Here is a 26417-nt window from a genome sequence, read left to right on the forward strand (position 1 = left end):
TGATGGTCTTTCCAACGCGCATCGATTTGTCCCACTGGATTTACAGGTTTCTTGACGACTTCTCGGACATTTCGAATTTTCCCATGAGGCAAAACTGCAGTGTGTTGTATGGCCGGAACCAGGTAACCCAAAAAACAACTGCCGGACCAATTCTCAGGTAACCATTTGTATGCCTTTCTGCCACACACAAAATAACAATCCTCTGCTTTAGTAGTAACCTTGCTATGAATATACACTCGCCCTGCATGAAACATTTTTCTATCAATTATAGACAGCTGTTTATAAAGAACAGACTTATGTTTTACTTCATCAAGTGTTTTGTGCATCAATCCAAGAAATGAATCATAGTTTGTATTACAATAAAGATCTACTTTGTTACCTTTAGTGTAACATCTATAAGGAACAGTCACATTGCAATTGCTCCAACCCACCTGAACAGTATCATTTTTATAAAAACACACAGTTCCCTTTTGTGGAACAGGCAAGTGCAATGCTATTTTATCTTGTGCTGTAATGGTTGAGGTATCATAAATCAAGTTTTCCCAGGTCTCATTGACCCCTAGGGGGACTGTAGTCATTAATAACCCCCCGTATGCTGTCGGCAAAGCTGTACAAATCCAGCAATTCGAAACATTGAAAGTCTCAGCATACACATATTTAATTGCCTGGTAAGTGTTAAAGTTTGGATGCCAGTTTATGAGTAACACTTCACGTTTATTCAGTTCAGTCTGTGTGGCTGGGAAAAGAAAAGGCCACAACAAAAAGATTATTGTCACTAATACAGTTAACAGGATGATTATGCAATACTTCTGAGGAAAGGGTTGTTCTACATTCCTGTTTCTTCTGGACTCTATCATTTTTGCTCTTGGCATGTAACAAGATTTTTGTCCAGTTCAAAGTTTTTAACTAATTTACAGTGCATCAGGTGGATCCAGGAGGCACGCTCCGCAATTTTGACTGCAGTGGGTGTTGACAAAAGCACTTGATATGGACCTTCCCACTTCGGAGACGCCCAGTTTTTCTTCTTGACTACCTTCAGCCAGATCCATGCTCCAGGGGGCACTGCCACTTTTGACGGTCTGGTTCATTCTTTATCTGAAACAGAATTTAACTGCAACAAATGTTTAGAATTTAACAAATTACGCATATACTCTGCTAATGTACTGTCAGCTTCCTGGTCTGCGGGCATGAGAGATTTCCACTGAGGTATATAGTAAGCCCTTCCAAAGAGCTTTTCAAAAGGAGTCGATCCTTTTGCATTTGGAACAGTTCTCATGCTCAACAGTGCCAGGGGCAGACAGTACACCCAGTTTCTCTGCGTTTCTGCTACTAATTTTCTTAGCTTACTCTTTAAAATCCCATTATGCCTCTCTATTAGCCCTGCTGATTGAGGGTGATACACACAATGATTTTTTAGGGAAATACAAAAATGTTTACTTAACTGCTGTATGGTCTGATTTACAAAGTGTGTGCCGTTGTCACTGTAGATCCTTTCTGGGATGCCGAATCTAGGGATGATTTCTTTAACAAGAACTTTGGCCACAGTCGTAGCATCTGGATTTTTAGTCGGAAAGGCTGCCACCCATCTGGAAAACATATCTACAATGACAAGACAATACTTCTTATTTTCACATTTATTCAACTCTATGAAATCCATACAGATAGTATGAAACGGATATGGTGGTGTAGGAAAACTCCCTTGCTTGGGCTTCAGTGCCCCTTGTGCATGATGTTTATTACAGATGTGGCATAACGAACAAAATTTTTTAGAGTAATTTGTAAATCCATACATCGTGAACACTTGGTTCACCAGCTGTACCATCCCCCCTGTTGAGACATGGCACTGCCCATGGCTCAACAAAGCTGCATGTCTAAACAAATTAGACGGCAATATCGGTTTCCTTTCTTTAGAGATGTACAGCCCCTTTTCGAGAATTGCTCCTCGTTTTACCCATCTTTGTTTTTCAGTTTGCGTAGTAAGTGTTTGCATTGTCTTTAACATTTCTAAGTCTAAAATCTCAGAGGGTTGTAATTCCTCATTCAAAAGAAATACTTCTGAAGCTGCCTGCTTTGCAGCTGTATCAGCTCTCGCATTACCTTTTGAAATCCTGTCCTGTTGTTTGGTATGAGCTGTGCATTTACAAATAGCTACTTTCTGAGGTAACTGAATAGATTCTAAAAGATCTAAAATAAACTGTGCATGATTGATTGGTTTGCCAGTAGATGTTATCATTCTTCGATTTTTCCACTGTTGCGCAAAAACATGTACAGTAGAAGAAGCATACTGGCTGTCAGTAAAAATGTTCACACATTTACCCTTTGCTAAGGTACATGCCCGTGTAAAAGCAATCAATTCTGCTGCCTGTGCAGATAAACTATGTGGTAAAGATTTTGCTTCTATAATGTCTGTGTCAGAAACTACTGCATATCCTACTAGGTTCTGTCTTACAGGACCCCTTTTGCATGAGCCGTCCACGTAGTATGTCACCTCGGCATCATCCAAGAGAACATCCATAAGATCTTTTCTAGGCAGTGTCTTGCTCAATCACCTGCAGGCAGCTGTGTGGTGTGCCATCTGCAGGGTTTGGGAGCAAAGTAGAAGGGTTCAAAGTCGTACATTGTTCAATTGTCATATGTGGTTGGCTCAACAATATAGTCATACAGGAAAGATGCCTAGCAGGGGAAAGATATGCTACCTTTTCTTGTAGTAAAATAATCGCGACTGCATGAGGCACTCTCAATGTGAGAGGGTGGAACAACACTACTGAGGCCAAAGCCTGTACTGCCATTACAGCTGCAACTACTGCCTGTACACAGTGAGGTAAAGACCGTGCCACTGGGTCCAGTTATGATGAATAATAAGCAATAGGGTGTTGCGTGTCCCCATGCTGCTGTGTTAACACTGATGTCATATAACCTTGCTTACAATTTACAGTTTGGAAAAAACGTTTATGATAGTTTGGTAATCCCAAAACTAATGAGGACGCTATTAACTGTTTCAGTTTGCAGAAAGCAGATTCTGCTTCTGGTGTCCATTGTAACAAATCCTGTTCTGCCATAGGCTTTTTATAAATCAGGTTAGTCAACGGTGCAGATTCCAAGGTATAGTTTGGAATCCAACTCCGACAAAAATTAGTCGTACCCAGGAAGGACATCATTTCCTTCTTGGTAGTGGGTTTTGATGCTTGCAAAATCGCTATTTTTCTGTCCTCATCTAATGTCCTACCTTTCTTGAATATCACATATCCTAGGTATTTAACTTGTTTTTTCCAAAGCCGCAGTTTATTTTTGTTTACTTTATGTCCTTCAATGGCTAAAAATTGTAATAGCGCTATTGTATCTTCTTTACAATTTTGCTGGGTGGGGGACGCCAGCAGGATATCATCAACATAAAGCAAAATCTGACTACCTCTTGGTGGGGTAAACCCCGCCAAGTTGCTTGCCGTTTCTTTGAAAATATTGTTGGACTTTCACAATACCCCTGTGGTAGTCACGTATATGTATACCTTTTCCCCTGAAATGTGAATGCAAACCAATGCTGGCTGTCAGGGTGTATTGGTATCGAAAAGAACGCATTGCTGATATCTACCACAGAAAAATATTTCTGTTGAGGTTTTAAATCATTCAACAGGGTGTGTGGGTCTGGCACCGTAGGTGCCCTTGGTATTACTGCATCATTTACAGCTTGTAAATCTTGGATCATACGCCACTCTCCATTCGCTTTCTTAACAGGAAATAAGGGTGTGTTACATGGTGAATCAGGAGATTCCACCAGCACCCCTTCCTTAAATAAAGCTGCTATAATAGGTTTGATTCCTACCTCTGTGTCTTTTGTTAAGGGATACTGTCTTTTTTGTGGTCTAAATGCTGACTTTGGCGTAATAGTAACTGGTCCCGCTGTACGAATAAGTCCTACATCTGATTTTCCTGTCGACCAGAGATTTTCTGGTATATTCTGTAAGGCATTCTCTTCCTCCTTCAATAGGAGTGCCAATCAGCTGTCCTTGCTAGGCTGCAAGTGTACAGCTGGGTGGGTCTGAGTTATCCAATTCAGCTTCTGCATTTGTATTCCCTGTTCTGACAGTTCTAACTCTGTCTGTTTTTCCCATCTCGTGACTTTTTCTCCTAAGTCTACCCATTTTACATTCTTGTCCTTAGTTAAGCTAACATGTGGTAATTGATTAGATTTATAGAGTGCAAAGAACTCCTGGGGCAATGAACAGCTGGCTACACTGTTCCCTTCTGTGTCCCAGTACAGATTACGTAATATTAATCTGTTTGCACGATTTCTAAACAATTCTTGCTCATATCCTTATGAGGTCCTGGTGTATTACAATAATACAGAGTACAGTGCAACAAATGCTGTTTATCAATGTCAAGGGAGGGGAACTTGCTGATGGCTACGTTCATCAACTCTTCGGTCACCGCCCCTGGACCAGTCGTAACCAAGTCCTGGCTGTACCAATAAAACATTTCACCCTCCGGTTGCAGTGCAAAGGTATCAATTTGTCGCTGCATAGTCGGAACTACTGCTATACCAAATAGCTACATAAGGTCTCTGCCCAAAAGGTTTACTGGGCATTTTGCAGATACAACAATTTTGCTTTTCTGGGTCAATCCTGAAACAGGATCAGATATCACAATATTATGGGAGAGGGGCTTCCGATACAGCTGTCCATTAGCTGCTTTAACTAATATGTAATCAGGTGACTCTGAATTCTCTGGCAGCTTGGAGGGATGTACCAGGGTCTGTGATGCCCCTGAGTCACACAAGAATCTGACTTCCCTCCCTTCTACCAGGAGTGTAACTTCTGGTTTCGTGTCTGCTAAATAGAGCTCTAAGCTCAATAAAGCCAAATCCAATATTTCATTTTCTTCACTATCCGTGACTTCTTGCACTTCCTCTGTTTCTTCTGTCACATTCTCTACTCCCTCTATCACATATTCATTTGTCCTTTCTCTGCTAACCCCTTCTAGTGATTCTTGACTATCATATAGTCAGTCCTCACCCTCCTTATCCTCCGTGGTTGCCTTCTTGTTTTTCTTGCAATCCCTTGCCAAGTGTCCTTTCTTACCGCATTTAAAACATTCACCCCTTTTCTTTCACCCTTCAAAGTCCTCTGATCGTTGATCAGATTGTTTGTTTCCCTGGGCATTTCTCTTGCCCTTTTTCCCGGACTGTACTACATATACTTCTGCTCCATCTTCTACAGAAAATACTTGGGCTTTCTTTTTCTTTTTGCTATTAAAATGCCTTTCGGCATGTCTAGCATATTCAAGCAATGACTGTAACCTGCTTATACGATGATCTACCATGTGGTTTGTAATAAAGCTGCTTATAGGTGCAATACTGCCTTTCAGAAATGCATTCTTTAACTGCTGCTCGTATGGGGTATCGTGAGTCTGATCTTCAGGAACCTGCATTCCACAATGGTTATTAAAACATTCTAATAGTCTGGCATAATATCGGTCAACAGCTTCACCTTCCTGTTGGATGCATTGATTAATGCAAGTCCAGTCTGCCCTAGGCTTCCATTTCTCAGAGATTCGGTCTGTAAGACCTTTCACTCTGTTGTCTAACTCTGCGCTGCTATGTGGGAGGGGCCTGAGCGCAATATCACAGGGATTCCAGTCACCACTAATCATGTGCCAATCTGGTCCCACAATTTGTCAGACTACTTTTTCTACCTCTTCTCCGTTTAAATTATAACTCAGTCTCATTCCTTGCAAATCTTCTAAGAACTTTCTAAAATTAACTTTTGGATGGGGAATTCCCTCAGTGGCTTTCCAGATGTCTTCCGGAGTCCAGGGTCTATACACTAGAATAGTTGGGTCCTACCCTTCTTGCCCTACCTTAGGATTAGGCACTTCTATAAGTAGGCATATCTCTTCTTCACTCATAAATCGTGAATTTCTACCCATTTGATATAACTCAATGTCCCCTTTTGAGTTTCCTGCCCGTGTTTGAGACCTAGTCTCGACGGGATCTCTAACAAACGATTTTGCTTTTGTAGTGTCTCTACTCACAGTGACAGCAGGATATCGCGGGGGTGGACTAACTTGTTCACTTGCCTCATATACTGGTAAGGAAGGCGGAGGGGCCAATACTATTACTAAGTTATTGTCCTCCTTATCTAAAAACATATCTTTTGAATTATTACTCTTTTGTTCCCTTTGGTTTACTTCCTCAATCCACCTGTGTGTCTGAGGAATTCCTAATTGACGTTGCTTTTTTACCCGACCTCTAGAATCGGTTTTAAGCTGTTTGACAAATTTGACAAGTGAGGATTTTTCTAGTTTACCATCAAATTCATACTTATTAACCCATTTTGAGTAGTATTTAATATTATCAGCACGCTGTGACTGCATGTATTTTGCGTCTTTGGTTAACGGCGGATTTTGGGACCTTTTTGTACAATTATTACCTATTTTGTTCTACCCTTTTAATCGTTACGTAACACCTTATTTTTAACGTGGTACCACGGATGTTTTTATAGTCTCTTCAGAATGACTGCCTACCTGTTCTGTTTCCCTGATCTATGACAAGACAGTAATCTTTCTGTCCCTGACTTATAAAGTCTTAACAGAACAAGTACAAATCTAGTCCCTGATCTAAAACAGAAAAAGAAGGTGGTTTCACCTTACCTGAGCCTTCATGATTGATCACCCGGTTCGAGTAAACCCGTCCTTCAGTCGCAGATCAGAAAGTGGCTGGCCTCTTTTGTAAGACAATTCAGTCAGAGGACTTTTCAAATAAGAGGAACCGATGAGGTTTCTTCCCCGTATTGTTTCAAGCCACCTGGCCTGTCTGATCTGTGGCGAAGTGAAGGTTTCCGGTCCGAAGGACCAATCTGTCAAAGGAAAAAACTTCAAAGACCAATACACGTAAGGTTCAGTTAAGGCACTTTAATTTACTTGCAGCAAGGAGACAAAAACATGCAAATACAAGGATTTGTCTAACTACTAACAGGAAGTATGTTCATTCTTATACTATTTTACAAGACATGGCCTTCTAAGCTGACGTAATCAAGCATAACTTTTAGCATTGTTCTACAGCAGATGTTACTTCAGATTTTCTGCTGACATGACAAAATATGTGAGAAACTTTTCAGAAAAACAACCTGGCCTTGGTGACCATTAATCCGTTTACAAGCATCTATTGTACAGTGTTACTTTTCAAGGTACTCTTCTAATACAGATACAAGCAAATGCTGATTGCAGTTCATATTTTCAAGCAGGCTTTGTACTAATTATCTGTAACTTCTACAGCTGTGTATTTTCTCATGGCACAGCAGAACTTCTTGTCTAAGTTTCATACAAGTAGTATTGTTCTATTCATTATTTTCCTAACGCAAGCAGAAATCACCTGCTTCTCAGTAAATTTCCAAGGCACAATCAAGATTTTAGCTAACAGTACAAGGTCAGAAAGCAACTGCAGTTTGTACAGATTTATGCAGTATGAAATAGAATAAATGTGTTAACCCTTCTCAAGCTCTAAAAGCATATTGCTAATACACACATTAATACGTATTTTTCTAACAACACCCATTGCAAATCTTAACATATTTAACTCTGCCACATCCAGCTCTGACTCCTGCCTTTTCATCAATGCCACCGTCTCCAACCCGTATAACATAGCTGGTCTCACTACCCTCTTGTAGACCTTCCCTTTCACTCTTACTGGTACCCGACTCTCACAAATCACTCCTGACACTCTTCTCCACCCATTCCACCCTGCCTGTACTCTCTTCTTCACGTCTCTTCCACACTCACCATTACTCTGAACTGTTGATCTCAAGTACTTAAACTCATCCACCTTTACCAACTCTACTCCCTGCATCCTCACCATTCCTCTACCCTCCCTCTCATTTACACACATATATTCTGTTTTATCCCTGCTGACCTTCATTCCTCTCCTCTCTAAAGCATATCTCCACCTCTCCAGGGTCTCCTCAACCTGGTCCCTACTCTCACTACATATCACAATGTCATCTGCAAACATCATAGTCCATGGGGCCTCCTGTCTAATCTCATCTGTCAACCTGTCCATCACCACTGCAAATAAGAAAGGGCTCAGAGCTGATCCTTGAAGTAATCCCACCTCCACCTTAAACGTATCTGTCACTCCCACCACAGTCCTCACCAATGTCACACTACCCTTGTACATATGCTGTACCACTCTTACATACTTCTCTGCCACTCCCGACTTCCTCATACAATACCACAACTCCTCTCTAGGCACCCTGTCATATGCTTTTTCTAAGTCCACAAAGACACAATGCAACTCCTTCTGACCTTCTCTGTATTTCTCCAACAACACTCTCAGAGTAAATATTGCATCTGTAGTGCTCTTTCCTGGCATGAAACCATACTGCTGATCACTAATCATCACCTCCCTTCTTAACCTAGCTTCCACTACTCTTTCCCATAACTTCAAGCTGTGACTGATCAATTTTATCCCTCTGTAGTTACTGCAGCTCTGCACATCACCCTTATTCTTAAAGATAGGTACCAAAACACTTTTTCTCCACTCCTCAGGCATCCTTTGACTTTCCAAAATTTCATTAAACAATCTGGTTAAAAATTCCACTGCCATTTCTCCTAAGCACCTCCATGCTTCCACTGGTATGTCATCTGGGCCAACAGCCTTTCCCTTCTTCATCCTCTTCATAGCTGTCCTTACTTCCTCCTTGCTAATCTGCTTCACTTCCTGATTCACTATCCCCACATCATCCAACCTTCTCTCTCTCTCATTCTCTTCATTCATCAGCCCTTCAAAGTACTCTTTCCATCTACTCAACACACTCTCCTCACTTGTGAGTACGTTTCCCTCACTGTCCTTTATCACCCTTGCCTGCTGCACATCTTTCCCAGCTCTGTCCCTCTGTCTAGCCAATCAGTGCAGGTCCTTTTCTCCCTCTTTAGTGTCCAATCTCTCATACAACTCTCCATATACCATATCCTTAGCCTTCGCCACCTCTCTCTTTGCCATGCACCTCATCTCCTTATACTCATGTCTACTTTCTTCATCTCTTTGACAATCCCACTTCTTCTTCGCCAGCCTCTTCCTCTGTATACTCTCTTGTACTTCCTCATTCCACCACCATGTCTCCTTGTCCTCCTTCCTCTGTCCAGATGTCACACCAAGCACCTTCCTAGCAGTCTCTCTTACTAGCTTTGCTGTAGTTACCCAGCTATTTGGTAACTCTTTATTGCCTCCCAGTGCCTGTCTTAACTCTTCCCTGAACTCCACCTCACAATCACCCTTTTTTAACTTCCACCATTTAATCCTTGGCACTGCTTTCACACTCCTCCTCCTCTTCTTGATCACCAACGTCATCCTACAGACCACCATTCTATGCTGCTTAACTACACTTTCCCCAGTCACCACTTTACAGTCTCCAATCTCCTTCAGACTGGCCCTCCTACATACGATATAATCCACCTGTATGCATCTTCCTCCACTCTTGTATGTCACCCTATGCTCCTCCCTCTTCTTAAAATATGTATTCACCACAGCCATGTCCATCCTTTTTGCAAAATCCACAATCATCTGTCCTTCTACATTCCTCTCCTTAACACCATACCTACCCATCACTTCCTTATCCCCTCTGTTCACTTCACCAACATGCCCATTGAAGTCCGCTCCAATCACACTTCTCTCTCCCTTGGGTACACTCACCACCACTTCATCCAACTCACTCCAAAATTTTTCTTTCTCATCCATCGCACACCCAACTTGTGGAGCATATGCACTAACAACATTCATCATTACACCATCAATGTCAAGCTTCATAAACATCACTCTATCAGACACTCTCTTCACCTCCAAAACACTCTTGGCATACTGTTCCGTTAGGATAACCCCTACCCCATTTCTTCTGCCATCCACACCATGATAGAACAATTTGAACCCGCCTCCTATACACTTGGCCTTACTTCCCTTCCATCTGATCTCTTGCACGCACAATATATCAACCTTCCTTCTCTCCATCATATCAGCTAGCTCTTTCCCTATACCAGTCATACTGCCAACATTCAAAGTTCCTACCCTCAGTACTACACTCCTAACCTTCCTCCTCTCTTCCTGCCTTCGGACATGCCTTCCCCCTCCTCTTCTTCTTCGGCCAACAGTAGCCCAATTTCCGCCAGCACCCTGTTGGCTAACAGTACTGGTGGCGGTCGTTGTTAACCTTGTCCTCGACTGATCCGGTATGAAAATATGAAATGTTCTCCGCATCAGTAATTTGGCAGAGGTTTTACGCTGGATGCCCTTCCTGACGCAACCTCCCCATTTATCTGGGCTTGGGACCGGCACAAAGAAATGCACTGGCTTGTGCATCCCCAGTGGCTGGGTTCTTTCTTGCATTCACTCTCATACATAAATCTCAGATCATGCTTTCTACATGTCCAGTGTTTGCTTCTCTGAATTATATTTACTGAATTACCAAAATATTACGCTGGATATTTTTTACATTGTCTTGAAAACTATGCAAAGTAAAATTTGCTGTGTTGTATCTGCAGTAAGTAAGGTTTACTTTAATTCTTTTGCGGTTTAAATAACTCTTGTGTCTAACATGACACATGCAGTATGTTAATCGATTTGCAGTGTACATATTTACTGAGCATGTCTAGTCTTATACATAACCTTACATCAGCTTGGGTGCTTGACAAGGTTACATAATGCACATGCTGTCATATATCATTGGTAGCTTATTAAAGTACTTCGTTCAAACCTCTCTGTGCAGGTGTTCTCCCTAAAGGCCCATGCATTGTATTGCATTAGCAAGGCAGACCCCCTATATGCACGTGCACACACACACACACACACACACACACACACACACACACACACACACACACATATCCACTGATCACTAAACAAGCCCCCCCCCTTACACTTGATAACATTCAAACTGCACTAAAAAACTCATGCACATATATACAAAAACTCAATTCCTTACCTCTCCTCACCCCCGTATGACCATGCAGACAGACACTTACACTTTCTCTCTCTCTCTCACACACACACACACACACACACACACACACACACACACACACACCCTCATTCATGCCAATACACATACACACACACACACACACACATATATATCCACTGATCAATTAACAAGCCCCTCCCTTACACTTGATAACATTCAAACTGCACAAAACAACTCATGCACATATATCCAAGCACTGAATTCCTTACCTTCCCTCACCCCTTTATGACCATGCAGACAGACACTTACACTTTCTCTCTCACACACACACATACACACACACCTCTACAGACACACACACACTCATGCCTCTACAGACACAAACACACACACACACACACACACTAACACCCCCTGACCTCCACGTCTTTGCTGAACTTACCTGCACTGCGAGTACTCCCACAAGAGTGAGTGGGTGACCTCCATATTTTGACAGCAGTCACCATTTCCTCCTAGAGTAAAATTTTACTTGTCCAAGGGATTCCACTCAGCCAAACACATCGGGACCAGTAGACATTTCTGGTGGAGAGCACATTGCCCCCCCCCCCCCCCCGACTGCTGCATTAGCATGCAGTGTCACTTGTCAGACGTTTCATTATGCTCGGGCTCTCACCTCAGCAGTATAGTGTTCTATGAGTTGGAAGAGCTTAGAGTCGTTCGGCAACCTTCTGAGATAAATATTCCGCATTGAGCTAAGCCTGAGTCCTTGGGGCAGTCAAGTAAAATGAAGTAAGATGCAGGAAGCATAATATTAACACATGATAGAAAACCTATACCTATGTTAATAGGTAATATATCAGTTGCCTCATGATGATGGAGTAGCGTTCAGGTCTTTTATGCTACACAGTATGTCATGGTGAAGCCTCAGTCTCAACTGAGGAAGGGAAGTATAGATGTCTTACTCTGTATGCCACCTTGCATCTTCTAAAATTAAAATAAATTTGTGTTTACATTGGACTAGAAGGATTGAAATGTAGATCTGTTGGATAGTTGTTCTGAACTCTAACTCATGCATAGTACAAGTTTTTTTTTTTTTTGCAACAAATACCATTACTATTTCAGAAAGTAGAGATTTGAATGCTAAGTAAATAATGCTATAAGCCGAAAGAAGAAGACCCAAACAACCTAAATAAAAAATACCAATAACTCAACGGGCTTATTTTGTATTTGTTTTTCAATCAAGTAGATAAAATATATTTGTTACACAGTTCACCTTATTTCAGAGACTTTTACAAGTTTTTTATTCATTGTTCTTCCAGAGATGCAGCAGAAGAAATTCGCGTAAGAAAAACAGTCGATGCTTGGATTGCAGCTATTAGTAAAGATATTGAGGTATGTTTAAAGCAACTGCCTCTGTAGTCTGTATTGTTATTTGGAGGTTTAGTAAATAAGTTGTTTTTTTGTGAGGTTCTTATGTTCTGAGCATTGTTACCTGCACTTGCTTGCAAAAGAATCTTGTATTAACAAGCATCAGCAGCTGAGAGCACATTAAAATGATTGCTGTATTTAAAACTGAAAATATCTGTTTTGATACTAGTCCATGTATGGCAAAATATTATGTTTGGGTCACCAGTCTTATCTGAAGTTTGTGTTCTTAAAATTATATTCAAGGAATTAATTTCTCAATTTTTTGTTAAGGTAAATTTCATGAAAACAGCAGAAATAATCCAAACACGGTAGCAACCATGCAGAATCCAAAATATTCACCAGAAACAGCCCTTAAATAAAAAGCAGATCTTTATTGTGCACACTGATAAGTGCTTTTGCTTGTAGCTTCCTCGGACCAATAACAAGATACCATGGTGTATTTCTCCCATCTCTAATATATCAAACCACAACCAATCAGAGCATTAACTTCATTAGCTCATTTTTCAAACATATAAAGAGATATCACCCCAATATGTACGGAAAAATACATCATCCTATATAATATCTATGACATGTATAAATACATTTCATTTAACAGGAATATAAATAATAAATTAATAAATATAAAAACACAAATCAATAAAATTAACAGTCAACATTAATGGACTCCACTATTGCATTGCATAGTCTATGTATATATATATATCATCTCTCAGAGCAAAAATACATATATATTCTACCCATTCAGGCATATAACAAAATATACAAACCTTATGGATATATAAAACTACTAGCGATGTATGAGAAATGTATTTCATGACTTATGCATACAAACAACATAATATACCCCATCCACATTCATTTAGGGGGGTTGAGTTAAGCGGCTTAACCTACGTGCAGTCTCCTGGATTTGAGAAAGGGCTTCAATGAGGCTCTTTCATTAAGACCCTTTGCCTCTGTCAGCCCTTAATCTCAAAATCCATTTCACTTCCCTTCCTTCAGTGCAATTCCTAATATCCCCTCCTTGGGCATGAGGCCTTAAATTGTCTATAACCATGAACCTGAAAACATGTTCTCCTGTCATGAGCACATGTTTAGCAAAGGCATTTGTGGGCGATCTCACCCTTATACCATAGAGATGCTTCCTATCCTGTGCCTAAACATCGTGTCAGTCTTCCCAACATAGAAAGACCGACAGGAGTCACAGACAGCAAGGTATGCTACATGTGAAGTGGCGCAATCTGCCACAGAGGTGAACCTAAAACTCTTTCCTGTATCAGGGTGGCTGAACTTCCCACTTGAATCTATGTATTCACAAAAATTACACTGGCCTTATGGGCATGTACCAGAACCCATTTCATGTTCAGGTTTATCATACAGTTGGCCTAAAATCCCTTTCAGATTTAACTTATTCTTAAACCTGAACTTAGGTCGGTCGCCTACAATATCCCTGATATCAGGATTGGTGGTCAAAACCCCCCAATGTCTATCAGTCACCTTGTATATCTTCCTGTTATCCATGGTATAAAACATAGGTATCCTAATTTCAGAGGAATGTGTCCCAAGACTATCTGCTGCCTCATACTTCATCCTATCAGAGAAAAAAGGACCTGCTCTCCCTAATCTAAGAGAATCTAGTTCTTGGAGCCCTTCCTCTAATTCATCTTGACTGTATCCTCGCTTCTCAAACCTCTGTTTTAAAATGGTCAACTCAGACCGAAACCCCCCATCTGAGGTGTTAAGCCGGGAGACATGCATTCCTTGTCCTTTTACCACGTTTTTAAAAATAGTGAGGGTGCATACTGTGCCTATGTAGCAAGGTGTTTTTATGGCATCTCTTCCTATAAACACCTGTGTTTATAAGTCCAACATCTAACCTCTCAATATAAACATCCAAATGTTCTATTCTATCTCGAGAGGAAACCATAATGAACCTTAAACAATCAGTCATCCTATTCATATTCAGGACAAAATCATGCAACTGAATCATACCTCCAGTCCAGATGAAAAAGACATCATCCACAAAACGACGATAAAAGGGGATGAATCTTTTGAAGGCATCCAAAGGGAACAATGCATCTTCTTCCCATAGTGCCAGGAACATGTTGGCATAGCTATTGGCACAAGATGTGCCCATAGCTATGCCATCCCACTTGAAATACAGAATTTGGTCAAAAAGGAATACATTGTTCTCAAGGATGACCTCCAGGAAGAGACATATCAGATCTATATGTCTCTCCCCATAATCACTATACCTACTTAGGTATTGTTTAACTGAGTTGACTCCTGCCATATTGAGAATAATAGTGAACAGAGACTGCACATCTTAAGTTACAAAAAACAAGTTTGTATCTACTTCTAACCCACTAGCGAAATTGTATAAATCCAAAAGGAACTGTTTAGTGGCCCTAAGGACCACAGAATTGCAATCTAGCACCGGATGAATAAACCTTTCCAGATATAGTGAAAAGAGTTCGGTGCACCACTCCCTACCAGATACAGTTGGTCTCATGGTGGGGGGGGGGATCCGGGTCATTCCTATTTTTATGGATTTTGGGTAATCCTTGTATAACTGGTAAGGTGGGATTTTCAAGTTCAAGAAATTTGCATAGTTCCAGGATCAACTGGCTGCTTTTAACCATGTCATCTAACATCAAATTAATCCTATATCTAAGGACGTCCACTTCATTTTCAGTAATGACAGTGTAATACCTTATATCACTAAGCATGGTTTTCATTGAATATTGATACTTATCCCTATCCATAATTACTACCAGCCCACCCTTGTCGGATGGTCTAATAATAATGGTATTGTCATCCTGCAGTCTTTTCAATGTCTTCCGCTCTTTAACATTCAGGTTGTTCTTATTTCTATAACTTCTCTTGTTATTGTGTTTATTATCAAAACATTTATACAAGTCATCCTCCACTAGCTTATAAAAAGCTTCAACTAGTGGGTGATGATTGGTGTGTAAAGACTTGGTCTCTTGAAACCTCAACTATGTTCATGAACATTTCCACCAAATTCTAATTTCAACATGATGCTCCTACTGAACATCTTAACATCAATTAAAACATCAGTAAGGTTACCATAACATGTAGGAATAAAATTCAACCCTTTATTTAAAACAGAACACTCATCATTGTCCAATCTGCGTTTTGAAATATTCCAAACTAAACAGTCCCAATCTGATTCCACATCTTCTTAAGGGAGCAGTTGGATTGCCTCTCGGCCAAGAATTTCCACTTCTGTCTTCCCCGGCTGACTGATTGAGTTCTCCTCATCCCTCTCTCCACGGATATGGGTAAAGGGAGCTGGTGAAAACCCTCACCTCCAGGGTTTCCATTATCTGTAGATGTACCAGCCAATACATTCTGAGTAATCCTTGGTCGTACATCAGGTTGAACTAAAATCTCACTCCCCATTGCTGGAACATGGGAAGCAATGTTCTCGGTAACTGCCCCATTTACTGTCAGTGTATCTATTGTACAGACTGTTACTGCATCATTCACCACAGTTTGCAACATTTGCGTCACAGTCATATTTCCACCATCACCTGAAACAGCAATATTAAGGCCATGTTCTGTATTCACACGAGGTGTATTACTACCGTCAAAAACTTGACCTTGGCGTCTGCCCATTTCCCCTACTCTAGGCCAGGTAAATATGTGGCCCATTTGGAAATCTTTCATGTCTCTGTCTATGTTACCCCTTTTTTGTTGGAGGAGTCTCCTTTCAAATACTATAACACCATCCAACAGACCATCCACCAAGAGATCTACAGCACTCTTAGAAAACTGAGCATACAAAGCCGCCTGTTGTTCCATTATAGAAACTCTTAAACTCTCTTCCTCTGGTTTAAAAAATTCGATCAGCAAAGTCAAATATTGAACACTCACCTCTAAATTGAGTTGCTGCCATTTCGCCAAAAGAATGGGGTACTGAGCTCCATATGTTGGCATCTTCAAGATGCATAGTCCTCTCGGTACTATCTTCCTTTTCAAACAAACCTCATAGTGCTGTCTTTGAGTCTGTAACCGTTTGAGTTTCAAAAAATCTGCTTCTAATTTGTCAATCGCTTTCTTCAAACTTTCGGCTTCCACCACATCTGCGGGCGACACTATCTCACCAGAACTGACCTCATAGAGAAGGAGGGGATTGCTTCCGTTCCTTATACAGGCATTAAACCTGTCCAATGGACTCTCTCCATTCTGCATAGACCCGACTGGTCTATAATCTAGCTCGATGTTTAGTGCGGATCCTTCAGCCATGTCCTCATAGAGTGTAACAAGAAAAATGAATAAAAAACAAAACCACAAAACACTCGACGGAGTAAATGCACCACTGTAGATATAGAAAACAATGAAAACAGCAGAAATAATCCAAACAGTGGTAGCAACCATGCAGAACCCAAAATATTCACCAGAAACAGTCCTTAAATAAAAAGCAGATCTTTATTGTGCACACTGGTAAGCGCTTTCGCTTGTAGCTTCTTCAGACCAATAACAAGATACCATGGTGTATTTCTCCCATCTCTAATATATCAAACCACAAGCAATCAGAGCATTGAATTCATTAGCTCATTTTTCAAACATATAAAGAGATATCATAGGTTCATGGGTAGGTACTAGGCTATTGGCCCTAGGGCCTATATAAGCCTAGCCAAACGGTGCCCTGGCTTTTGCCACCCAAGAAAATTATTTTCCTGTGCCCTTGTCAAGCAGAGCCACAGAAGTGATCCCCGGGGTGAATTTCCTATCTCCCATCCAATCATCAAGATTTTTCTTGAAGAGTGCTAATGAGGAGCTTTGTTTGATATAGATAGGTAGTTTGTTCCAAAGTATGGAAAGTCTCTAGGACAAGAATCTATCCCTCCAGCATGTCCTGTTTATTGTGGAGACAAGGTATAGGTCCCTAGAGCATGTAGCTCGGAGGGATTGGAAGTGAAGCATGTCCAGCAGCTCTGGGTTTGACATAGCTTTGTATGTTAGGCAGAGATCACCTCTGAGTAGGCGATATGTGACAGAGTAAAGCTGGAGTTTTTTGAGATGGTCTGCGTAGGGCATCTGTTTGAGGCCGGTAATCCTCTTTGTGAGTTATTTCTGTGTCCTTTCCAGTTGTTGTAGATGTCTTGTGAGGTACATACCAAAAGGGGCATTGTACTCTATAATGGGTCTAATGAGTGATGAGTAGAGAGGAACAATGACCTCTTTTTTCCTGGATGAGAATCCTTTTATTATGAGGTGTGCCATGTAGAAGGATTTCCTGACTACTGTGGCAATGTGATTATCAAAGGAGAGACTACTGTCAATCTGTGTCCCAAGGTCTCTTGTCACACTTTTGGTGCTAAGTAGACTACAGCCTATGTGGTAGTTCATGGGTACAGAGTTTTTACAAAAAGGGATGACAATGCACTTTTTGGCATTGAGCTTGAGGCCATGGCTTTGACACCAGGCATCTGTCTCACTGAGGCCCTTTTGTAGGATGTCCACATCGTTTGGAGTTTTGATTATGGCTCCTAGTTTGCAGTCATCTGCGAACTTTGTTAGCCAAAGACATTCTGTATTAGCCTGTACTTCAGAGAAGTTGATTCCATACAGGAGATGACCTAGGGCTGAACCCTGTGGTACTCCACTTGTCACTGGTCTGAAGTTGGATTTAGAGTCTGCTACTTTCACAGTGTGGGTTCTGTCAGTGAGATAGTTGGCAACCCATCTTGTGACATAGGGATTTATACCTAGTTTAGTGAGTTTATCTATTCCAGAGTGGGGGATGGTGTCAAAAGCCTTGGCGAGGTCTAGATAGGCTGTGTGAACCACCTTACCCTCATCTACGGCTTTGGTGACTGCTTCAAAAAAGTCTGTCAGGTTTACGAGACATGATCTGCCTTTTACAAACCCAAACTTGGTAGGGTCCAGAGTCTGGAGATTACCAATGTCATTGTTATAAGTTCCATGATGATACATTCCATAGCCTTGCAGACCGGGCTCATCAGGCTAATGGGGCGGTAGTTCCCGGGGTCCGTGGTGGCTTCCCCCTTTGTGGAGTGGGATAACCGTTGCTGTGTGCCATTCAATGGGCACAAAGCCAGAGGTGAGGCTTGCAGTCGTGATTACATAAACTTTGCATTCTTCCGGTATAGAGATGGGCCCTTTAGGGGATGAGAGAGGGGTAAAGTTAGCACTGAACCTATCTGCCAGGATGTTGGCAATATCTGTTGGTTCTGTATATTTAGTGTCATTGTGCTGTAACTCGGAGCAGATTTGAGTGTTGCCAACGAGATTCTTGACATAGCTATAGAATGCTTTGTGGTTGTCTTTAGAATCAGTGGCGATTTTGTTTTCGTAACTAGCTTTGGAGGATTTCATGATGGATCTCTTCTTCTTAGTGAGGCTGACCACGGAGTTCCTCCAATCATGGGATTTTACTCTCTTTTTTTTTTTGCAACAGTTTCTTTCTTCTGTTGTAGAGTTTGTTTATGGCAAGGGACCACTAGATTGGCTTCCTTTTTTTGGAGGATAGCATATTGGTTCTGTTAGGGACTGCATGGTCAATGCACTCGTGTAAATGCCAAGTGCAATTGTATATGATTCAGCAGTCGTACCTCTATTGTCTGTCAGCATGAGTGTCGTGAAGTTTGCCACTTCTGTCTTAAGAAGTGTGAATTTGGCTTTGGAGAAATTTTTTACGGTGGTTTCCCTAATTGGGGGGGGGGGGGTGGGATGTGGATGTCTAGGGTGATTTGCTTGTGGTCGGATCTGACCAACGAGGAATTGACCTCTGGTGTGGAACACTGGTTGCCCATGTTGGTAATGACCAGGTCTAGGATATTGCTGCCCCTGGTGGGGGTGTGGATAAGCTGATCTCAGGTGTTGGAATTTATGAATTCCAGAAAATGTTGAGCACAAGAGTTGGTACATGAGTAGTTTTCCCAGTTAATGGTGGAGTAGTTGAAATTGCCCATTGTTAGGGTGTTTGGTTGTACCCTAATATTTTCCAGTGTATCAAGAAATTAGGAGTGGGAATCCTGGGGCATGGTGGGGGATCTGTAGCAAGCTACATTTTGGACTGCGGTCTTGCCCAGAGATAGTTGCACTTGGATAATCTCGGATGCATTATGCTGAGCAGCTAGCCTGGAGGTTTGGATATCCTTAATGAATATGGACACACCTCCGCCTTTAGTGCTTCAGTCCAGGTTAGGTGGCCGAAAGGTGTGGTATGAATTATAGCCTGGTAATGCAGGGGTGCTCTCTGGAGCCTTGAACCAGGTGTCTGTCACTGCACAGATGTCGATGTTCTCCATTTTAAGGAGTGCCTCGAGTGAGTGCATTTTGAGGTTTAGACTTCTAGCATTAAGTAGCATTACCCTCAGATTTTGCTTGCTTGTACCTGTTACAGTGGTCAATTTGTCATTTGAATCTTGCCTAACAAAGGCACTATAGGGGGTGGCAAGAGCCTTTGCCAGTATCCGGAATCCCAAGGGCGACTGGTGCAGGCCATCTCTGGCAAAACATCGTGGTTTGTCGATCATGTCATCCCAGGCAGACAGATACTGGATCCTCTTAGAATGACACCAGAAGCTTAGCCAATTGTTGAAGTCAATAATTTTGTCCTTGTACTGTTGTATCATTCTGGGTGATAGCAGGATGCTACTCAGGGCTAGGGTCATACCTGCCTGGGCTACAAGATCGGACAGCTCTTCCATGTCTCTTTTCATGTAGTCCAGGGAGGTATGTCTCACATCATTCACACCAACATGGGCAATGACAGAGTCGTATTTGTGCTTGTTGTAGAGCAACCTGAGTGCATGCGTTATTTGGTGGATCCTGGCACCTGACAGGCAGCTGACAGTAACTTTCTCCTTGTTTAGCCTGGTGAGTGGAACATCAGTATGCCTGACTATAGAGTCATTTATGACTAGAGTGTTGAGTATGTTGTTATACCTTATGGGCTGTGGTTGAGTGACACACTGAGTTTGTGGGCTATGTGTCATTTGGGTTGGGTTGTGTTGGGGGGTGGAGGTTGCTTGAGTTTCTGCTTTGGAGGTCCCTGTTGGTTGGGTAGATTTTTTTTTTGAGAGCCTCCACCAATGTAGGTGTGTGTTTTGTGTTTCTATGTGTGTGTTTTGGTGGTGTAGGTTTTGAGGGACTATGTGATGAGTGTGGTGTGGTGCAAGTGTTTACCTTCTCCTCTTGACTTTTTAGTCCAGTCTTGGGTGAAGAGAGCTTTGCTCCAGTTTGGCTATATAAGTGCATCTCTCACAGGTTGTAGTGTTGGGTGGTAGGAGGAGAGGGTTGTCTGTATACATGAGGCAATTGCTGCATTGCCCCAAGATGCCCAGATTCATCAGGTAGACAGGAGAAAACACTGGGAGCTGACCCTTAGACATGCCTGGATAGGTGCTTATTTATTAAGTACTAAAACTGTTTTCCTCTAGACAAGTGAGGAAAGTTAAGTGCTGTAGTAATTTGTAGCTACAAGTGCTGAGCTCAAAGAAACAGATTTGAGTGCTGAAACTAGAAAACTGGCTAGTTTTAAGAAACAAAATTAAGCTAGAAGGCTTCCCTCCAACACAGAAAGGCTTGGGGGCTCAGAAGCTTACAAACAGTCCTGGATACAGCAAATCTGTATCTGGACTAGACGACTTACAGGAAAGGCAGGAATTAAGCTTAGAAAAATACATCATCCTATATAAAATCTATGACGTGTACAAATACATTTAATTTAACAGGAATATAAATAATAAATTAATAATTATAAAAACTCAAATCAATAAAATAAACAGTCAACATTACTGGACTCCACTATTGCATTGCATAGCTTATGTATATATATCATCTCTCAGTGCAAAAATACATGTATATTCTACCCATTCAGGCATATAACAAAGTATACAAACCTTATGGACATATAAAACTACTAGCGATGTATGACAAATATATTTCAGGACTTATGCATACAAACAACATAATATACCCCGTCCCTATTCATTTAGGAGTTTGAGTTAAGCATCTTAACCTACGTGTAGTCTCCTGGATTTGAGAAAGGACTTCAGTGAGGGCTTTCGGTCTGAGTTGACCATTTTAAAACAGAGGTTTGAGAAGCGAGGATACAGTCGAGATGAAGTAGAGAGAGGGCTCCAAGAACTAGATTCTCCTAGATTAGGGAGTGCAGGTCCTTTTTTCTCTGATAGGATGGAGTATGAGGCAGCAGATAGTCTTGGGACACATTCCTCTGAAATTAGGATACCTGTGTTTTATACCATGGATAACAGGAATATATACGAGGTGATCGATAGACATTGGGGGGTTTTGACCACCAATCTTGATATCAGGGATATTGTAGGCGACCAACCTAAGTTCAGGTTTAAGAATAAGTTAAATCTGAAAAGGATTTTATGCCAACTGTATGATAAACCTGAACATGAAATGGATTTTGGTATATGCCCATGCGGATAGTGTAATTTTTGTGACTACATAGATTTAAGTGGGAAGTTCATCCACCCTGATACAGGAAAGAGTTATAGGTTCATCTCTGTGGCAGATTGCACCACTTCACATGTAGTATAACTTGCTGTTTGTGACACCTGTCAGTCTTTCTATGTTGGGAAGACTGACAGGATGTTTAGGCACAGGATAGGGGAGCATCTCTATGGCATAAGGGTGAGATCGTCCACAAATGCCCTTGCTAAACATGTGCTCATGACAGGAGAAGAACCTGTTTTCAGGTTCATGGTTATAGACACTGTAAGGCCTCATGCCCGAGGAGGGGATATAAGGAATTGCACTAAAGGAAGGAAAGTGAAATGGATTTTGAGATTAAGGGCTGACAGAGGCAAAGGTTTTAATGAAAGAGCCTCATTGAAGTCCTTTCTCAAGTACAGGAGACAGCACGTAGGTTAAGCCGCTTAACTCAACCCCCCCCTAAATGAATAGGGAACAGGGTATATTATGTTGTTTGTCTGCATAAGTCATGAAATATATTTCTCATACATCGCTAGTAGTTTTATATATCCATAAGGTTTGTATATTTTGTTATATGCCTGAATGGGTAGAATATATATATTTTTGCACTGAGAAATTATATATATATATATATATATATATATATATATATATATATATACATACATAGGCTATGCAATGCAGTAGTGGAGTCCATTAATGCTGACTGTTTATTTTATTGATTTGAGTTTTTATAGTTATTCATTTATTATTTATATTCCTGTTAAATTAAATATATTTGTACATGTCATAGATTTTATATAGGATGATGTATTTTTCCGTATATATTGGGGTGATATGCACCTCGCTGGCCTTGTTCAAGAGAAATCTTGACCAATGGATGGGAGATCGCAGATATACCCCAGGGATTACCTCAGTGTCACTGCTCGACAGAGGCACAGCAAAATAATGGGTATAGTTCCCCATACTAAAGGGGTGGCGTAAGCCACAAAACTATGGGCTAGGCTTGTAAATGCCCTCGGGCAGATAGCCTAGTATGAACCTATGAACCTATATCTCTTTATATGTTTGAAAAATGAGCTAATGAGTTCAATGCTGTAATTGGTGATTGTTTGATATATTAGAGATGGGAGAAATAACGCCATGGTATCTTGTTATTGGTCTGAAGAAGCTACAAGCGAAAGCGCTTACCAGTGTGTACAATAAAGATCTGTTTTTTATTTAAAGACTGTTTCTGGTGAATATTTTGAGTTCTGCATGGTTGCCACCACTGTTTGGATTATTTCTGCTGTTTTTATCATTTTGTATATCTACGGTGGTGCATTTACCCCAGAGTGTGTTTTGTGGTTTTGTAAATTTCATGGTCTATTTCTCATAGACAATTTAGTTGTGATTGGCTGCCAGATCACAACAATCTCTATGCATGTCTACTTTTGCTTGTACTTTTATGTCACTTTAAGACATGTGCTCTCCACTTGCTTATCTGTCAGTGTTACAAAGGATTTTCTTTATGTTATTATTTTTAATTTAATTGGAAAATAATCTGTAATATCAGATTAGTTTCAGTGACAGGCTGTTTGGACATAGCAGGGGAAATTGTAGATTTTTATGGTAAAAAGCATAGATATTTGACTATCTATTGAGCAGTAAAAAGCAGCAAAATCTTTGACACATACAGCCTGTTTGAGAACTTAAGAACTTGATTTTCATTGTAAAAGTAGTGCAACTATAACAGTGCAATGCATTTGTATTGCTTATGCTTTTTGAAATGTTTTGTTTAAGGTAAGGTGCCCTTTTTAGTTCTTGCATTGTGTTTCTTAATTTATACAAGTTGATATACCCTCCAAAATGTTGAAGGTACACAATGTCGAAAGTGGAATTTGCCCTTTCACCACTGTTGTGCATTTTTTGTGTGTGTGTGTGTGTGTGTGTATGTGTGTGTGTGTGTGTATACACAGACGCACATGCACATATTTGTGCCGGCAACATTTTGTTCTTCCGACATCTTGGAGGGGAACTGTAGGGAGACATGCATTCAGTAAGTGTATATTTCATCGATATGCATTTTTTAAGAAGAATTCCATCAGAGTCTCAGATTTGTACAACAGTGAAAGTGAATGTGTATGGAGAGTTACCTGTCATTTACTTTAACCACAAAGAGTGAGCATGTAGTACATTTTTTTCCTGAGATTGGGGGACCATGGACTAAGGGAAATGGTCTGTTTCCCCTCTGTTGTACGATCTTGGAGTTAGTATATTAAACGTTGTGGAGGTGTGGGTACAGGGAGACCCCCCCTGCAAAAACAATATATTTTCTAAATTCAGTGGGTTCAGTGGAGTACGTTGTTTTTGATGATTTCAGTATGATGTAATGAATCTGAAGCTCAATGTAGCATTATATTATGATTCCAAAAAAATACACACACAATTGCAAACCTGTGTGTATGTAAAACAAAAATGTGTGTGTGTGTGTGTGTGTGTGTGTGTGTGTGTGTGTGTGTGTGTACACACACATATATATATATATGTATGTATATATAGATAAATAGATATGTGAGTGTGTGTATGTATCGAAACACAAACAGCCAGACAGAATGGTAGATTATTATATTGATAAGATTTCTGTTAACTTTATTAATTTTATTTTATTAGCATGTATAATGCATAGCTACAAAAGGCAGAGTTGGTTTCTTTTCAGCTGTATCTAACTTATAAGCAAAAATCAGTGTATTGCACTCAGAAATACATTAGTTAATACTGAAGAAGAACACTGATATAACGAGGTATCAGTGATAAAAAGAAATATTAGTGCACTCCAAACAGAATACAATTAGTGTCAGTACAAAAATAATAGGAGAGTAAAAATTTACAGGAGCCCATATTGTGTCATTTAAGCAGCTGCATTCACAGTAAATACAGTGGAGGCAGGAAACACTGAATAAAGGGGCTTTAGGAAATATCATAAACTATGGCAAATTTTCAGGCTGAAAAGTTTACATTAGGTGAAGGTGCAAATGGATTACAGTCATCACTTCTGAAAGGACAGGAAGAGTATCTCATTTTCTATGTGAATGATAAAATGATGTCAGATGAAAATATAAGTATTGTGCCTAGAAGAATAGACATTTGAAATGGAATATATAATATTCAGTTTAGAGGTACAAATGCATAAAGTATTCTGAAAAAAAGAGAAAGTAAATAATACAGGTATAGTAAATAGAGCAGAGGATGAAACATTGATTAACAGACTTAAAATGTTTAAGGTGATAGGATAGGGGTCATTGAGGTAAATATATTTAAATAAAAAAGCGCAATGTAATACAAAGTGTCAAATATTTGATTACATTTGACAATATTATTGATCAAACAATTTTCATTTGTGCAAGACATTTGACTAATTCCTGAGCAACAAAAAGCTTTAACACATATAGCCAGTCTGAGAATTTAAGAACTGTATTTTCATTGTAAACATAGTATAAATATAACAGTGGAGTGCAGTTGCATTGTTTATGTTGTTGTTTAGATATAATCTAGTGTTACAGCTTTACTACAGTTTTGTAGCTAGTCTGTAAAATCATGATCATATTTTATTTTTGTTATAGTTTCATAGTTGATGTTCATCATTAAGTCTCTGTAGCAAGATATCTGCCATGTAGCTGAGGATGCTGCATCAGGGATCTAGCAGAATATGTACAGTTATGGAATACTTACTTATACAACTGTACGTTCTTCAAACTGTCGGAAAAATATACACAATGATGGACTTGTGATGCACTGTATTTATTTTGGTTACTTTTCAAAAGATCAGTTTTTGACTTTTCTTGTTTAGTCAGGAACTAGCTGTGAGAAAGTAAAAGATATATTCTTTGCTGATCAAAAGTATTTGGGGATTCCATTTGTTTTTGCCATCACTGTTTTTCACACTTGCATGCGTGTGCACATGTTAGCAGGTATAGTGCCACCTAGTCATGACACCACTAAGGACAGTTGTGATTATGATATTGTTTCAAGAAAATGTTATATATTATAAAGCATCAAAAGAGCATTTAACTAATAAATGTACATGTGGTTCTTTTAGAGTTGCAGCTGTAAGAAGGTGCATAATGGCTGTCATTTTGGTGCATCCTATACACCAAAATATCGGCAAAAGGAAATCAGGGGACCATCTATGTATGTTTAGCCATAGTTGAAATAACATATATTTTCTGGGTCAGGTACTTGATAACCTGTTTATTTTTATCACTGGCAATTAAGAGTATTCCAGGGAATGTGAGGGGATCTTCCCTTTAGAAGATATTTTGTCCTGTTTTCTTATATTTTTCAAGCTATTTTTAACATTGTGATAACAGAGTATCTATAATAAAAGCAATCCATTCTGATACTACCTTCACTTTTAGTAGGGTTATGCCTTCTAAGTATAATCATTTGTGAACGAATGGTCATGAAAGTAGTTATAAACCTGAGAGACCCGAGATTCATTTTTTTAGCTTGTAAAAAAATCCTTATAAAGGTCCTCACTAAAAAATTTAGAGAACCAACTACATGTAGAATAAAACGCTGTTCCATAGTAAATGGAATGGT

General features: G+C 40.2%; 1 protein-coding gene across 1 annotated transcript in view; it reads left to right on the forward strand.

The window, feature by feature from the left end:
• The window catches only part of KIAA0586 (KIAA0586 ortholog), a 4394667-nt gene that overhangs the window by 2285979 nt on the left and 2082271 nt on the right, over positions 1–26417 (forward strand). The window contains exon 12 of the mRNA XM_044074450.1: positions 12263–12335. Coding sequence (XP_043930385.1) covers positions 12263–12335 — 73 coding nt within the window. The remainder of the gene's footprint in view (positions 1–12262; positions 12336–26417) is intronic.

The sequence above is a fragment of the Protopterus annectens genome, chromosome 6.part0, assembly GCF_019279795.1.
Source record: "Protopterus annectens isolate FY-2018-M chromosome 6.part0, PAN1.0, whole genome shotgun sequence".
Taxonomy (NCBI): domain Eukaryota; kingdom Metazoa; phylum Chordata; order Ceratodontiformes; family Protopteridae; genus Protopterus; species Protopterus annectens.